The sequence below is a fragment of the Patagioenas fasciata genome, chromosome 1 (assembly GCF_037038585.1).
Source record: "Patagioenas fasciata isolate bPatFas1 chromosome 1, bPatFas1.hap1, whole genome shotgun sequence".
NCBI lineage: Eukaryota > Metazoa > Chordata > Aves > Columbiformes > Columbidae > Patagioenas > Patagioenas fasciata.
Genome location: NC_092520.1, coordinates 91,133,193 through 91,148,597, shown reverse-complemented (window position 1 = coordinate 91,148,597; position 15,405 = coordinate 91,133,193). Strand labels below are relative to the sequence as shown.

Sequence of the window (15,405 nt, the reverse complement as noted above, 5' to 3'; positions counted from 1 at the left end):
TTGTCCGTCAGAGAGCAGGCCTGGTTGGCCGAGGGGAAGGTCAGGTTTCCTGCAGCATCTCAGAGGGCTGCACGTCCTCTGTCAGCATCGCTGTGTCACCCCTGAAGCAAGCAGGAGTCAGCTGTTTCCTCTGCAGATCCCCTTTTCCCTCGGGCGCTGCTGCTATAAATAGCTTCTGAAATCAGATTTTTAAAAAAGCATGACTAACTTACCAAGTGCCAAAATTTGCCTTTTGAAGATCTACTTGCGAGGACATTAATTCAGATAGGGCCAGAGATCTGAAGTCCTACACCATATGCCCTGGCTGAGTGGGAAATGTTTTCGCTCCTCCTAGGGGTTTGGGTAGATGACCACTTCCAATAAAAGCCTTCACTTGTATGGAAAATTAAAAGCAAAAATCAGCCCTGCCCAGCTATGCCACCTTTTCCCTGTCCTGTGTGCAGTACCTCAGAAGTCTGACATTGTCCTTCAGTATATGTTTATTTATGAGCAATATGTCGTGCATGGTGGCGAGCTGTACAGCAGCTGTTCCTTTGCAGAGTGATGTGGAGAAAAGGGAAATATTTGTTGCTGGTGCATTGTGAGGTACTTCCTGGGCACTGCACTCTTAGGGATGGCACTGGAGTACCAGTCTGACAACAGATCTTGCAGAAGTCCATCAAATTTCAGTGTCATTTGCAGTCATAAATGTTTACTTTATGTCTAGACATGACACTGTCTGGCACTTCATAAATACCAAGCTAAGCTCCTTGATGTCTGTGTGTAACAGAAACGCTACTGTGCAAGTCTTACCCATTCCTTTCTGTGTGACAGGCCTGAAAGCTGGTGATGAAGTTGTGGAGATTAACAAGAAAGCTGCTGAGGATCTGGACTCAGCTTCGCTGAAAGATGCCCTTGTTCAGTCTTCACTGTGTCTTACCGTGCGCACCTATCCAGAGATAGAGGAAGGGCAGAAACTAATGCAGCCACCACCACGTCGCTTGGAAAACCCATCTGACTTGAGTGACAGCACACTGGCATTTGCTGGGAGCAGCCAAGGTATTGTGTTCAATGTAGGAGTTACCAAGAGGAGGATTCACACTTAGAATATGCTGGTGTATTGCCATTGGTGCCTGCCTGTAACTTCTATGGTGGAAGTAAGAGGAATTACAGTCTCAATGCGCTGGGCGGATAATAGGTGGGAGCTCTGGAAGCTGTAAGGTATAGTCTGTGGTAGCAATGAAGGAGGTCTGTGCACACGGTTAGGCTGTGAAACATGTGTCATCGCCAAATGCATGTCACATCATCTGGCTGTGCCTACAGCGAATCACAGAACTAATTGCTCCCTTCTGGCCTATTCAGGAGGTGCTTCTACCTCTGGGTTTGCCCACAGGATAAACTTAGAGCAGGGAGGGGAGAGGGGATAAGCATTCACCCACTTGGATTAGCCAGGAGCGGAGGAGTCCTATGTGTTTGATGAGATGCGTAAATAATTCACAAGGAGGGTTCAAAACACCTAAAGGTCAAGACTGACCTTACAGCCAAACATATCTAACTGGTCCCACAGCTCACTGCAGTGGGAAGGGGCATTCCTGCCCACCACGCTGAGAGCTGAACTGGCAGAAAATTAATCCCTAGCAAATGGGAATTGTTAGCCACTAGTTTAGCATCCTGAACCGGCTGAGGACAGGCACCTCTCTGGGGTAAGATAAATGGCTGCAGAAGAGCAGCACCACCTCATTGGCAGCTGGTAGCCACTACCTCTGTAAGACAGCAGTGTTGGGAATTGCACTGGGGTAGCAGGAAAGCTCCTGCACCGTGTCTTCTCTTACTTGCTTGCTTAATCAAGTCTTACTTGCAGGCTTCTAAGTGTCCCCTGTACTCAAAACCAGAAGATGATACTGTTTGTCCCTGCTTCACTTGGTTTTTTAGAATAATTTAAAGTACATGAAAAAGTAATGGAGTGACCAAACAGAAGCAGTTCCTAGATAATCAAAACTATTTCGAGCTGAGGTAAATTTTTACTTCCAGTCAAAAGTAGACAGTGTCTGAATTTGTCAAAATACTTTGTTTTCTGCCCAAAGTAAAGGTTTCAGAAAGGTCAAAATAACTGTCTTGACAACTACAAAATGGTTTTGATTTGGGCATTTAGAATAAAAAGCAGTGAAAGGGGAGCACTTCATTGGGGTTGAAGTCAACATCCTCCCAGAACATGTCTGTCTGATTGCTGCCTTCACTCAGTGTAGGGGCTCCTGGGATGAATCTGGGTGCAAACTGGAGCTCAACCAAGAGCAGCGTGAGTGCATTAGCATGATGCTGAGCTGGAGCAAATGAGCCGCAGTGAAAGACAGTTTGCTTGGGCTCAGGACCAAGCTGACTCATCTCTGCCTGCAAAGGGTCAGAGAGGTACAGCCTGCCTTTCAACATTTCTGGATGCTACTCTGATTTTGCTTAAAATGTTTCCTGAAAGTGATCTAGCAAAAATAATCAGATGACAGGAACAGGTAGCAGGGAAAGGGAAAGCTGGACCTCAGTCTGACTTTGAGCAATGTGATATTCACAGCAAGTGGAATAACATGAATGCTTAAAAACAGTTTATTGCAAGTACCTCTGAGGGGACTGATAAAAGAAACCCAATGTAAGATATGGGATAAACCCCCAAAGGCAGTTAAAATTAAACATTTTCAGAAGGAGATTTTCCTGTTTTTATTTTAATTCAACTTTTCCCTGTTAGGCTTTTATGCTGAAAAATCAAGCTCATGTTGCACATTTTTATAGCTGGCCACAAGATGCCCCCATTTCCTGCTGAACACCAGCTCTTCGCAGGCTTCATTCTTTTGTACTTGCTTGGGTTTTTTCACTGAAACCCCGAGTGCTGAGTCCTCATACCCCAGCTTTTCACTGGAGTGAGTGTCTGCCCTGGGTGCATATAATTGGGAAATGGGACTTTTGTATTTATCCAACATAGTGATTTCTAGGGCAGATCAATCACATTTTGTAGCACAGGATCTCAACAAGCAATTTCTTTGCCAATGTCAGTTCTCTTCATTGCTATTTTGATGGGTTTTGAGGGGTTCTTTTCCTTGCTGAGGGTGAAATAGTGCACGGTTTGCAAATGTGGCTGAAGAGCCTAGCATTTGCCTTTTAACATTGTCCAGTAATAACACCATGTGAAATGAAGACATAAGATGTGGCTGATGGACATGTCACAGCAAAATCAGACCTCCCACCTCTGCCGCTTTGTAGACACAACTTCCTTTGTGTTGCTCCCAACTTGAGTCATGTCTGTGCTCCTTTGTAAGCTTCTCCTGAGCTGGGTTTTTGTGCTTATTGCAGCGGTGTGGAACGGCTGCTTGTTTTTCCATGTCCTGTGGTAAGCACGTGAACTGTCTGGTGGGCCAAAGCCCATCCTTCTTAAATAGGTCCCCAGGACTGGGGCTAAGCTTCGGGGCTTCGCTTCGGGGCTTCCTTTTCCCATCAGATTTCTCCTGGTACAGCTGCCCATGACTTTTGGTGGGCTGTAGGCACATCCTTCGCTCTTTATTTCACATGACAGGTGACACAGGAGCTCGAGCTCTCTTGACACCCACTTTCCTTCAAAACACAGCAAACTTTCAGCTGGGAATCATTTTCATTCCTCCTCAAAGAGGGAGGATTGCTTCTTTAATCAACAGAAGCAACACAACAGCGCATCAGCAGATGTGCAGGTGTCTGGCAGCTTCTGAAAGCGCCTGTAGTTGCCATATGAAATATGCCTCTGAAGAATGACGCTAAGACAGTGTTTCAAGCTAAACAATGGTGATGCGCTAATTTGGGATGATTTAGCCTGAGGTAGGAGTGAAATCAAGGATCTGCACCCAAGTGTGTGATTGGAAGGCAGGTGTTTTGATCTTCCCCATCAATTTATCTCTATCTAGGTGTTTGTAAAACATGATGTTTTACTGAAACCTTTCTTCTTCTGGCCCTGTGCTTTTTCAGGTATTTGTTACCTAAATGAGATCCACGAGAAACTTTTAAAAGGGATATGTGCATTTATTTGGGAGATTGTGGCTGTATCTTAGATTTTTGGTCTCGGCTCTGCAGCTTCTTGTAGAGAGCAGTCAAGTATGAAATACCCACTGACCCATTTATTTGTGTCCTTGTTGATTACTGGCAGTTTGGCTCTCTAGGCAAATCAGCTCAGTGATTTCTGTTATATGCTTTATTTATAGCATGCAGATTTTTTTCTTCGGTCCTGCAGTAGTGTAGCCCTCCTTTCAGCAGGGGGGTGAAACATGACTGGGCCAGAATGCCAGCAGGTATAAATCACCTGTAGGCACATCCATTCTCCAGCAATTCAGAGTCTGGTTGACTGATCACGCTGATGTCCCATCATTATTTTCTTCACTGGCAATTCTTCATCGGCTCTGAAGGCAGCAGCGGGTAGAGTTTTTGTGTGAGGCAGATTATGTTGTGTGTTTTCAACAGAAAGATGCTGTGTAACCTTTTTTTTTTTTTTTTTTAAGGAAGCTTTCCTAATGCCTTATTACTCAGTGGGAGGTCTTCCAAGAGCAAAGCAGGGGCTGTGTTTCTGGGAGTCGACCTCCCTGAAGTGATTGCCCATGATCCTGTTCAATACGACGTCTCTTTACAGCTGTTTCATTATCTGGAACTGCCTTGTATATGCTGAGGTTGGGGCTAGAGCTGCAAATCAGCTCTTTGGCAGCGGTTACTTCATTGTGTTTCCTTAACAGGTTATTCTTGAAATGACCTTGGATTTTATATCTCTAATTGACGTGCAAAATATCATCTTAGGCATGATATATACCTTCCCCTAGGAATCTGCGCTGCATCAAGCTTGCAGAGCCACAAGTTTTGTTCCTTTCATCTAGGATTGTTTTTGCTGGCTTTCAGTCTTCTCTCCTGCTAATGCAGCCTGCATAAATCTGGTTGAGAAAGACTAGCGCTCATTCTGTCTGGAGCTCTGCAGCATGTTTTCCTTGTCTCTCCCCACAAGAAGCATTTTGTCTCCCCAACCCAGTCCACTCAGTCCAAGGAATAAGAGCTTGAAAGGTGAAAATGCAGCCTCACATCTCCTCAGAATCATAAAGGAGATATTTTGTTATTAGAAGGGGATTTGGGAATTGAAATGGGGAGCAGTATCCATATTTTTTTGTGGTCTCTCCACAATCCACTACCTTTTTTTGCTCAGGGATAGAGTTTCCAAGGTTTAGGCTTTGCGTGCTCCTGTATTTTGGAAACCTCTTCCATGAGGGATAACTGAGAGCTATACAAATCACCGTGTAGAATGTATAAAAGATAGAAAAGAAAGTACACCCCTGTTTTGAATGAGTATATTAATATTTTAGATGTGAAGCAGGTAGGTATTTTTAAGGAGTCTGTTATTTTGTCATTGAGAAAGCAGGAAGAGCAGAGGCTGAAGTTAGCACACACTATAAAGGTTATGGTATAAAACCAAAACAAACTTGCACTATAAGAATGGCGATTATTTTTCATTCCATCGTCGTCCTGTCACAGGTCCCCTTAGGCGAAGTAATTTGGATTTCAGAACAAGCTGAGGCTAACAGTAACCTTAATTTCTTTAAGGTTATTTTCCTGGGGCAGATGACTTAATTTCATACCTTTTGCAGCATTTAAAAAAAATATTGTTATCATTCAGTGCTTGATTTAGCAGTTCCAGCGGCATTTACTGCAGCAGCAATCCGAGGGTCTTGCATGTAATTGATTAGAGACACGCAAAACTGTCGTTCACGAGGTCTATTTTGTAAGAGCTTGAAAGCCATTGAAAGGGATTGTTGCTTCAGTCAGAACTGCGTTCAGAGGTCTCATTGCTCTGGCTTTTCTAAAGACTGCCTGAGCTGCTGTTGAAATAAGCAGCATGGCCATTAACACGTGAGTTTTGGCACTGCGGCTTTGAGATCCTCACCCTTCCCATTTTGGCTGCAGTAAGCCTACCTGCTCCTTCACTCTCTCGGATTTCTGATCTTCCCATTCTGGCTGTGTTGCCGCTCCCCCTGCTGGCTCCGCAGCCCCAGCACGGCATTTGCAGAAGAGGAGGTGGTTTCATCTGATCGCCAGGTCCCCGCTTCCCAAGGTCTGTGAGCACAAGCTTCATTTTTACATCTACGAAAACTCCCGTTTATTCCAAAGGGGTTACCCAAGCATATTACAGGTGCTTGACTAGCTTGCTGACCCGGGGAGGACAGAAAGTGGCTGCAGTGCAGTTGGTACAGGGACAGTTTCATTGAATCTGTGTTTTCTCCTAGAAGAGTGGATTAATTGAATGACATTCAGCATAGATTTTTCTGTATTTGTGCGATTTATTACCTAGTTAAAATGGAAACGGAAGCAATAGAGTTCTTTCAAAAGGAAAAGAGATTTATGGGGCTTGTTTCGCAGCACTTCAGGAAAGGCAGAATTCCCCAGTTCGTTCCTGTGCTGTTCTTTGGTTGTGCAGTTGACTGTAACTGTGATAGTTGTAGCTGGGTTTTACAGGTCTTTGGAGAGGTTATCAACTCTGTGGGTCTTCCCAATGGGACAGAATACCCCAATGTAAAAATGATGTGTTTTTCTTTTGTGTTTCAAAGCTAACCAGAATTCTTCTGAAACAGAAAAAAAATGCATACTTACCTTTCTGATTGCAGATTTATAGGTGAAATTTTGTGTCAAACAAAATTTTAATCTGTCATATAATTCCCTAACAATTTGTACTAAAATTGATTCATTTAGGACAGATTCTCTTTTGGAAGGTTTTCTGTCATAATGGGGCCATTTGTCAGCAGCCTTTAGAAATTATACTTTCTGTTTTGGGAAGCTGCTGTTAGACAGTCCAAATCAGTGACACCCTTTTCTTTTAAGACAAGATCAAACATGAACTGCTGGAAGCCCTTGGCCACAGAAGGCTCTGCAACCCTTCTCACAGGGATTCAACCGGGATAGTCACATTCTGCCTGGTCTCTGTTTCTTCAGTGGTTTTCTCGGGTGGGGATCACTCCTAATTTCCCTCTCATGTGGAATTATTAAGCAGAGTGAATAAGCAATCGCTGAGTTTGACTTCCAGTATCACTGAGTTTTATGGGTGAAAGGATGGAGGAGCATGATGCAACTTTTGCAGGGAGCGAATGGTGGCAGGTGGGCAGGGACAGACATGGGGCTGAGCTCCTCAGTCCCTGAAACTTGCTGGCTGGCTGCAGCAGTCCCATAGCTCACATGGCAAGGTGTTGTGTGTGGCGCTGATATGTGTAAAACAACCTGCTTAGCAGACTGAGGCACCTTAAAGTTACAAACAAAGCTTTGGAACATCTAGAGAGTGTCAGAAGAGGGCTATGAAGTTGGTGTAGGGTTTGGAGGGGAGGCTATATGAGGAGCGGCTAAAGTCACTTGGTTTGTTCAGTCTGGAGGAGACTGAGGGGAGACCTCATGGCGGCTACAGCTTCCTCACAAGGGGAGGAGGAGGGGCAGGTGCTGATCTCTTCTCTCTGGTGACCAGTGACAGAACTGAGGGAATATCAGGAAGATGTGCCAGGGAAGGTTTATGTTGGACATGAGGAAAAGGTTCTTCCCCCAGAGGGAGGTGGAGCACTGGAACAGGCTCCCCAGGGAGGTGTCACGGCCCCAAGCCTGACAGTGTTCAAGAAGAGACTGGACAAGCCCTCAGACACATGGTGTGAACTGTGGGGTTGTCATTTGCAGGGACAGGAGTTGGACTCGATGATCCTTGTGGGTCCCTTCCAACTCAGGACATTCTGTGATTCTATGGTTATGTTCCTTTTGTTGCTTCTGCCCCATGCAGTGTAACACATTGGCAGATGACTGCCCTTGCCAGCACCTCCCTGTTACTGTCACTGGGAGGACTAAATTCAGTATTGCTAAATTCATTATTGCCAATTCCACATACTTCGGAGTAAAGCATGGAAATGCAGTGTTTCCCGATTTATATGCTGCTTTCTGTGTTAGTAGGATGTGCACTTCTGAGCTTTGCACCACAGCTGACAAAGCTTGGCTGAGAATATTTATTTCTACTGCATTAAAAAAAATAATGTGGCAGCCTTTAAGAGCAGTACCAAATATCATGGAAGTCTCATTAAAATCTCAAGCGACAACAACCCTACAAATTGAAAGCAGCAGCTGCGGAAAATTTTATCCAGGTGTTGGCATGGTGCTTAAGCTTTATGTGATTCTCCAGGTCTTTAAGCCCCAGCACCTTTGCTTCAGTGATATAGGACCTCTTTTTATTTTGTTAGTTCTAGCCATATGTAGGAGTTATTTAATGGGCATTACTCATAATGTCACGGATATTATGCTGCTGAGGCAACTTGGGAGCTTGCGTGACCTCTACCTGTGCTGGTGGCCACATGGATTTGTCACCCTTTTCCTGCTGCTGTTTGGATTTCCCTTTCTAATTCCTTAAGGTCAAGTGAAGCCCATGCATTCTTGTCCCCAGCACATGGTAGTGGTTGGGCAGCGTTCAGGTGCTGTGGAAGGAAATGAGCGCATTGTCCTCAGAGCTCCTTGCAGAGCTAAACACAGATTTACAAGGCAAAAATAAAGTGATATAATGAACCTGACAGAAATGGAAGGTATTAAAAGGCAGGAACGTGCAGCGTTATTGAACTGATTGCCTGCCTTTAACAACCAGCAGATAAACCTGCTAAAGTTGACATTGGCTTTGGCAGCTTAAGACATTAGAAATACCCTGAGCACATGTGCTGTGTGACTGCTCATTAAGGCATAAGTGAAAGATTGCTGTCTGCTGGGTAAAAGTGTTTATACTGCAGGAAACAGATTAAGTGGCATTTTAATATACAGGAAAAGAAAAAGTAGTAGCTTAAAAGCAAAAATGAAAACCCCCAAAGAAACATTATTTGCCTTGGCTTAGAGTGAGAAACAGCTGTATGATGTATTTCACACAGCTTATAATAGGAAATTAATTGCAGTGAAAAAACACAGACTGCCCAAAACAAATTGACGCATAGCACATTTTTTCTCTTCATTTTTAATGGATATCTTAAGGGTTTTAAGAATTTTTTCACAAATAATTAGGAAGACCAGAAAGCTCATAGCCCAAGTTGATAAAATCTGGGTTAGGCTCAGAAAACCTAACTTCTTACAGAAAAAGCACTTCTTCAAATAGTTTTTATGTTACCAAACAACCCCTACAGACACATCTTTTTAAAAGGTAAACTGTCTTTTCAGAAGAGATGCATGTCTTCCAGAAGCTCAGCTATGAACTACCTTTTATTGTCCCTCCAATTTCATCTGATATCCAATTTAGCTCCATGCCAGTATGCAGAATATGTCCTGAATTTATTTTCAGATTTCTGAACTCCAGTTTTTCCCAGTTATTTCCAGACTCAACAAAGTGGAAATCCTGTACAGTCATGCAAATTGATTTTGGTAATGGTGGTTGAAAGCCTGCAAGAGCAGCAACTGCATGTTGGGTACTGAGGAACCCAGACCTGGATCTCTGCCCTCAGTCTTGATGTAGGGAACCTTGCTTAGGATGTGTTTGCAAACCAACATTTTTGTGTTAACATAAAACTCCTTGAAAGAAGAGCAGTGGCTTTGCAATTGCAGCAAAGGGGCAGCAGAATTTTTATTATTCATTTACAAAACACATTTCTTAGAGACTATCATTTCTATAACATGAACTATATTTCATTCCAGTATAAATATAAACAAATATGCTAGATGTGTGTAATCGGCATTTGTTTTTACAAAATATCTTGATTTTAAAGCAGCTTGCCATTTTATCTGAATTAGAAAGGCCATCCGTGCTGTAATAGCCTTTTTGACCAAACCACACAGTGTTGAACTGAAATACATCAGTATAACAGATGTGTGTTATCATCACTGCGGCCTTTTTACTCACAGCATTGCTATCCAGATAAATGTTCCTTATGGACAAAAATACGTGACTTACCTAAATTGAAATGTCTGGCTGAAAAATGGCAAGTAACAAGAGAGTCAGCACGGGACCAACACAGAAGTGGTGCTGCATCTGATGTGCTTAATCACTCTTAATGTTTGTAAAATGTCCATGTTTCAACCTAGTAGTGCATAGGAGGGGATGGCTGCTAGACTACCAGGTGCTGACATGATAGTGTGTTGTTGGGCTACTTCTATTTGTAGGACTAGCAGAAAAAAAAAAAACAAAGCAAACATCAGTTTGGAAAAAATTCCGTTCTGCTACTGAAAAATGTCAGTTTTCCACCAAAACGTTTAAAGGCTATGTGTTAACAATACAACCAAAAAATATATTAATGTAGTCTGTTGAGTCTTGGGGTTTAAAAAGCAGGGATTTTCTGTGTTGAGGCATCCATTAAACTTTGATGAGGTTTTTCTGCATTACCTAAAGAATAAATGTAAATGGAATAAAAAGTATAATCCCTGGTGGGACATCCACTGTCCTATTCTTGTGGTAGGATGCGTGTAGGGAGGTGTACTCAGAAACCACCCTTCCCCATCCGGCCCCAGAAGTGGCACCACAGAAAAAACTCTTCCTTATGGGGTAAAGGGGAAAGGTAAAAGGAATTAGTGTCTGGATCAGCTGCTGTTAGTATCTCCTCATGCTGGTTTGAAGGTCAGTTGAGGGATGCAGGATTTTCCTGGCAGAGTTCAGTCCGTCACTGGTCATAGTGATTTGCCATAGCTAGAAGCCGAACATATATGAGATCTGTTTTTCTGTGGAGGCTGGCTGAGGTATAATAATATTGCTTCCTACAGCTATTTGAGTCGGAGAATGAGATCCCCAAAAACGTTATTTGTGCATAGAGCTCTCAGGCTGGGATTAGTTCTTTCTTTTGTCACTTGCAGGTAATTCATCATTTACTTAGAAGAAGTCGCAAAGGAGTTATTAGCTGTATCAACAACATAGTCTCCAGAAGAGTGTTCAGGCATAGGGGTGCATAGCTGTGGCCACGTACTGATGGAAATGAAATTTAGTTTTCAGTTAATGTAATAGACTCCTAAAACTGCAAATCCCAGGCTTGTTTCCTTAAAAATCAACATTGAAAGTAGGGGATGTGTTGGGCCAAAACTGCAAGCAATTTAGAACCATCGTGTTTGACTTAACGGGGAGGAGAGGCTGACCAAGGCTTGCTTGTTGGCACGGCCTGCCCCTTCACATGCTGCAGTTTCCAGTTGAAACCAGTGAAGTATAAAGGTAGGCAATTGCTCACCAGCCAAGACATTAATCCTAAACATAAGAATTTCCATGTGGTATTTTAGCCTTATCTCTGAATCGACTTTCATAGTTTCCAGCTAAATAGTGTGTCTGGCCATAACCTGTTTATTTTTACACGTGTAGTTAAACCTGGGCCCTGCTGTAAACAGAGGTATCCTTTTGAGGTCATTGAGCGCTTCTGGCATAACATCTTGTTGGCATGTGCAGGATGGGGCCTTGCCTACCATGAGAACTCCGTGTGCGTTGCGCCCAGCTTTTTGAGTTTTTGGAAATTATGGTTGTGTTCTCACGCACATCTCAATTTCAGCAGGGCACTCGCTTTGCGGCGACCCGGACAGCTCTGTTGAGACAGCTCCAGAGGAGGCAGAAGCACAAGACCTGGAGTCATCCGATGAGGCTGATAAGATGAGCAAGGTGAGAAAGTTTCATTTTCACATGACAAGGAGTGAAGACACAGCACCCTCGCAGCTGATGTGCTGGCTTCACAGCTGCACGCTATTAGAGCATCTTTCCTGGGAAAAGGTTCATCTTACTTTCGAGGTGTTTACGGATGATATTGAATGTAACAAATTACAGCTCTGATTATGGCACATCACTACCTCTTAAGCAAGACTTGTGCCCTTTTTCCAGGGTTGACTCACATCTTCAGTATCTTGTAAGAATATTCCCACGTAGTTTTTAAATGGGCTGGTTTATCACCTCCTTCACCAGAGCAGGTTAGCTAAACCAAAAGATAGGTGGATTATTATGACTTGTTATTCTTTCTTGGTTTCTAGGCTTAGGAGGAATATAAGTTAGACAGTATTTCCCTAAGTCAAAAGCGTAGCGTGCATACTAGTTTTTAAATGCAAACTAATTATAGCCAATCTACCTTAAATTGAAGCAAAACTCCAATTATAGCTAAGAGGTTGTGCAAAGGGATTGCTAATTGCCATCTATTAAGAGATGAGTGTGCAGTGGTTGGTAGTTTGCACTTGTGCTGGTGCTGGGGAGGTTTATGCTACATTAGGTGTGATGATTAGTGGCTTTTGAGGCAGAATCAAGTGAGATTATTTTAAAGACACTGATTGCTTTTAGGTATTTGTTGCATAAGTGATAGTGATAGCTTACAGCTATTTTTCTACAGAGTTAATGATCTAAAGAGAATCAGATCTCACTCAGTTTGTGCTTATGTACAGGTGTGTTTTTTTCTCAGCTCTTGTTTTAACTAAAATGTGTTATAGTTAGTTTTGAGCTGGTCCTTGTGCTCCTCTACTCGTCATTGTAGCAAAAGGAAGGAAAAGACCCTGGCCTCTTGTTTCCTGATCTTTTGTGTCATGCTATCCTGTAGTTTTGTCTGTGATAGCCAGACACTGGAAGTCAGATAAACCATTCCTATGCATGAAATATATGCAGAGCTTGCATGCAGAGAAGGTGATTACTCGTACAGTTTGTTTCCCAGTTTTATTACGAAACTTCTTGTAAGTACAAAGACTTTCTTCTTCAGTAAGTGGAAGTGTTTGTTGATACTTTAGAAATTTTAACTGTAAATATGTGGGATTTTCATATGCTCTGAGAAGAGCCTCTTCTCTTAAACACTGAAGCTATGGAACAGCTCTGAGCATAACACATATCTGCTTGGGGAATAAACATTCTCGCTGTGTTTTCCGTAGCTTTCTATTTCTGAACTGTGCGACAGGCTGTGGGGTTCCATTTTGCATCTTGCCTCCTGGATCTTCAGAGCTGTAATTGCCTGAAGGAAGGCATAAGGATTACACGATTAACCCTGTGGCTCAGCAGATTTAGTTAAAACTGAGAAATGTGCTTTAGCAGCTCTAATGCTTGATATCCATATATTGGAAGAGTAACTAACAAGCCTCTGTTTCCAATGAGAGTAAAAGCTGTCTTTCTGTAAATGAAATGTTGACATCAGTACATGTTTTATTTTAAAACTCAGAAATATGTCTTGGTTGGTTTGTGTGATACAGAGGGGAGTGAGGCATTTTTCTTTGCATTCTGTTTGTTATGGGACAAACTGCTTGAAATGGACTTCCATAAAGAAGGAAGGACATGCATATATTCAGTGCGCTCAATTTGGCAAACTCCTGGATGCTGCCGTCCCTGTTCATGTAGAAGAGCTCTATACTGGGTGGGCTGTCTTTGTGGTTCCTCTGTAATGAAAGCTACAGGAATCCTCAAATTATTCTGCAATGCCTGCAGAGAATTCCAGTATATGGTAGAGGGGAGGAAAAAAAGACTCAGTTAAGGGGAGGGTTTTCCTAATCCCTTTGCTTTACTGTGTTCTTGGGAGAGCTGATTTATATGGGGAGTAAGGAGGCTGCGACACATATTTTTCCATGGAAAGTCACCACCCAGCTGGTACGGTGAAGAGAAAAGCAAAGGTGTTTCCCTGCCCATGCACTGCTACACCTTTCCATGCTCCTAGGATTATGGCGCAGAAGATTAAGCTGATGCCCTCAGCGCTGTTTTACCCAGGTTATTTTTGTACGTGGGAAGTGAAACACTCTGCCCTTGTACCACCAGGAGGGGCATGTTCCCCTTATTGCCATTATTGCCACAGCTTCCAGCCTTCCTTGGATCCTGGAAGACAGGGGAGAGTTTATTTTCTGCTCTTCTTGGCAAAAGCAGGACAGGATCACTCTTAACCATTAACCGCAGGGCAGCAGAGGAAATCCATTTTAGCTCTGCTGGAGCCTCCCAGCTAAATGCAGAGTTCCCCTTCTTTCAGTGCAGATACAGCATTAGCAGCTGAAGATCCGAAAATAGCGTTTGGGTCATCCTTTTGCCTTGCAATAGCATGATCTTGAGGCAAGGCATAGCCCTGCAGACACCACCGCCCTGTGCCGTGATGCTGGTGGTCTGCCGATGCCCACAGCACGCTGCAGAGGAGGCGAGTGCCCGGCTTCTCTAAGGAACCTTCCCGGCTCTCCAGCCAGCAAAGCGATCCCAGGGGAGAGTTAATAATTCATGGGGAAAAGGAGAGGAAAGCAGCGCCACAGCTCTCCTTCATCTGCTCTTGTGGCACGGGCTGGCTAGGCTTTTTATGAAGGTAAGCTGTGTTAAATCCTGCCAAAAGCTGGGCTTGGGTCCCTTCTGACTTACCTGTAGGTTTCTCATGTAGGTGATAGGTGGATTTATAACACGGGAGGTACTCAAGTGTGTCTTCCTTTCCTCTTCTCCTCCCTCCCAGCTGTCTCTTTCCCTTCCCCCAGCCCAGCAGGTGTGCATGTGGGTGTATGTTTCCTCGGTAGTGGTACATTTGTCTCTTAATCTGCAAAAGCCTCCAAGCTGTTGACGGTGGTGAAGGATTTGGAGGGTACACCACTAGCTCTGAGGATTCCTCCCTCTTCTGAAAATCTTACGTAGATAGACCTGATAACATGGAGTTTACTTCTCCATCGCTATTGTTAAAGGAATCATTATAATAATAAACAAAAATGAGATGTCTGTAGAATTATTCTGATGAAATACTAGAAACCCGTTTCCAAGGTGGGTCGAGGCATTAGCAGTGCCATGGTGTGGGATAGCTGTTGTTCTCTGGACTTGCTCTGTGTTTCCTTTCATGATGCCTTCCCCTGTGTCAATCAGCCCTCTTAAGTACAGCATGTCTTAGGTTGAAATCTATGCAAACAGTAGCAAGCAGGTTCGTTTTCTGGGTGCAACTCTTCTCCTTTAAGCCATGCAGTTGTCAGCGGCCTGAGTTGTGCTCCCAGTTGCTTCTGCTCTGAGGTGGGCTCCTGACTTTCCCTGCTCTCCCCATTTTGTGTGGGAGCCAAGAGGAGAGAACTGGGAGGGAGAAGAGAGAGGGGAAGCAAAGTGTGCTCTCTGCCATCTCTTCAGGCTTGTTCTTATCTAGCATGTGAATTCAAGTTTTAGGCCGTTTATGAAATCTAAGTGATGCCCCTCAGTCAGTCTCCAGTTCAACAGAATATAAGGAACATTTCGTACCAGAGTAATTTCTTACATGGTTACTTGTCTCTCTGGTGATCTGACTGTTTTGGCTTTTTAAATATCGTGGAATAAATCGAGGTTCAAAGGAGGTACCCTGAAAACTCATCATATGTGTGAGTTCTTAATGTTGCAGGTTACCAAAGGCTAAGATGTGTTGCATCTCCAGATCAGTCTTAGTGCATACTTTTTCCTGTAGTGGTCCTTTGAATTTAATTGAGGATGTGTTTTAAAAACTCTCATCAGTTTAAATGCTGCAGGACACTCATTTCTCCATGTTACTAATTAAAAAC

General features: G+C 43.5%; 1 protein-coding gene across 16 annotated transcripts in view; it reads left to right on the top strand.

The window, feature by feature from the left end:
• TIAM1 (TIAM Rac1 associated GEF 1) overlaps positions 1–15,405 on the top strand; it is a 196,467-nt gene that overhangs the window by 160,377 nt on the left and 20,685 nt on the right. For 13 of the 16 annotated variants that reach the window (XM_071810364.1, XM_071810359.1, XM_071810357.1 and 10 more), the window contains 2 exons: positions 814–1,038; positions 11,472–11,578. In XM_071810364.1, the coding sequence (XP_071666465.1) occupies positions 814–1,038; positions 11,472–11,578 (332 nt within the window). The remainder of the gene's footprint in view (positions 1–813; positions 1,039–11,471; positions 11,579–15,405) is intronic. The other 3 variants (XM_071810375.1, XM_071810369.1, XM_065862605.2) reach the window with 1 other exon arrangement.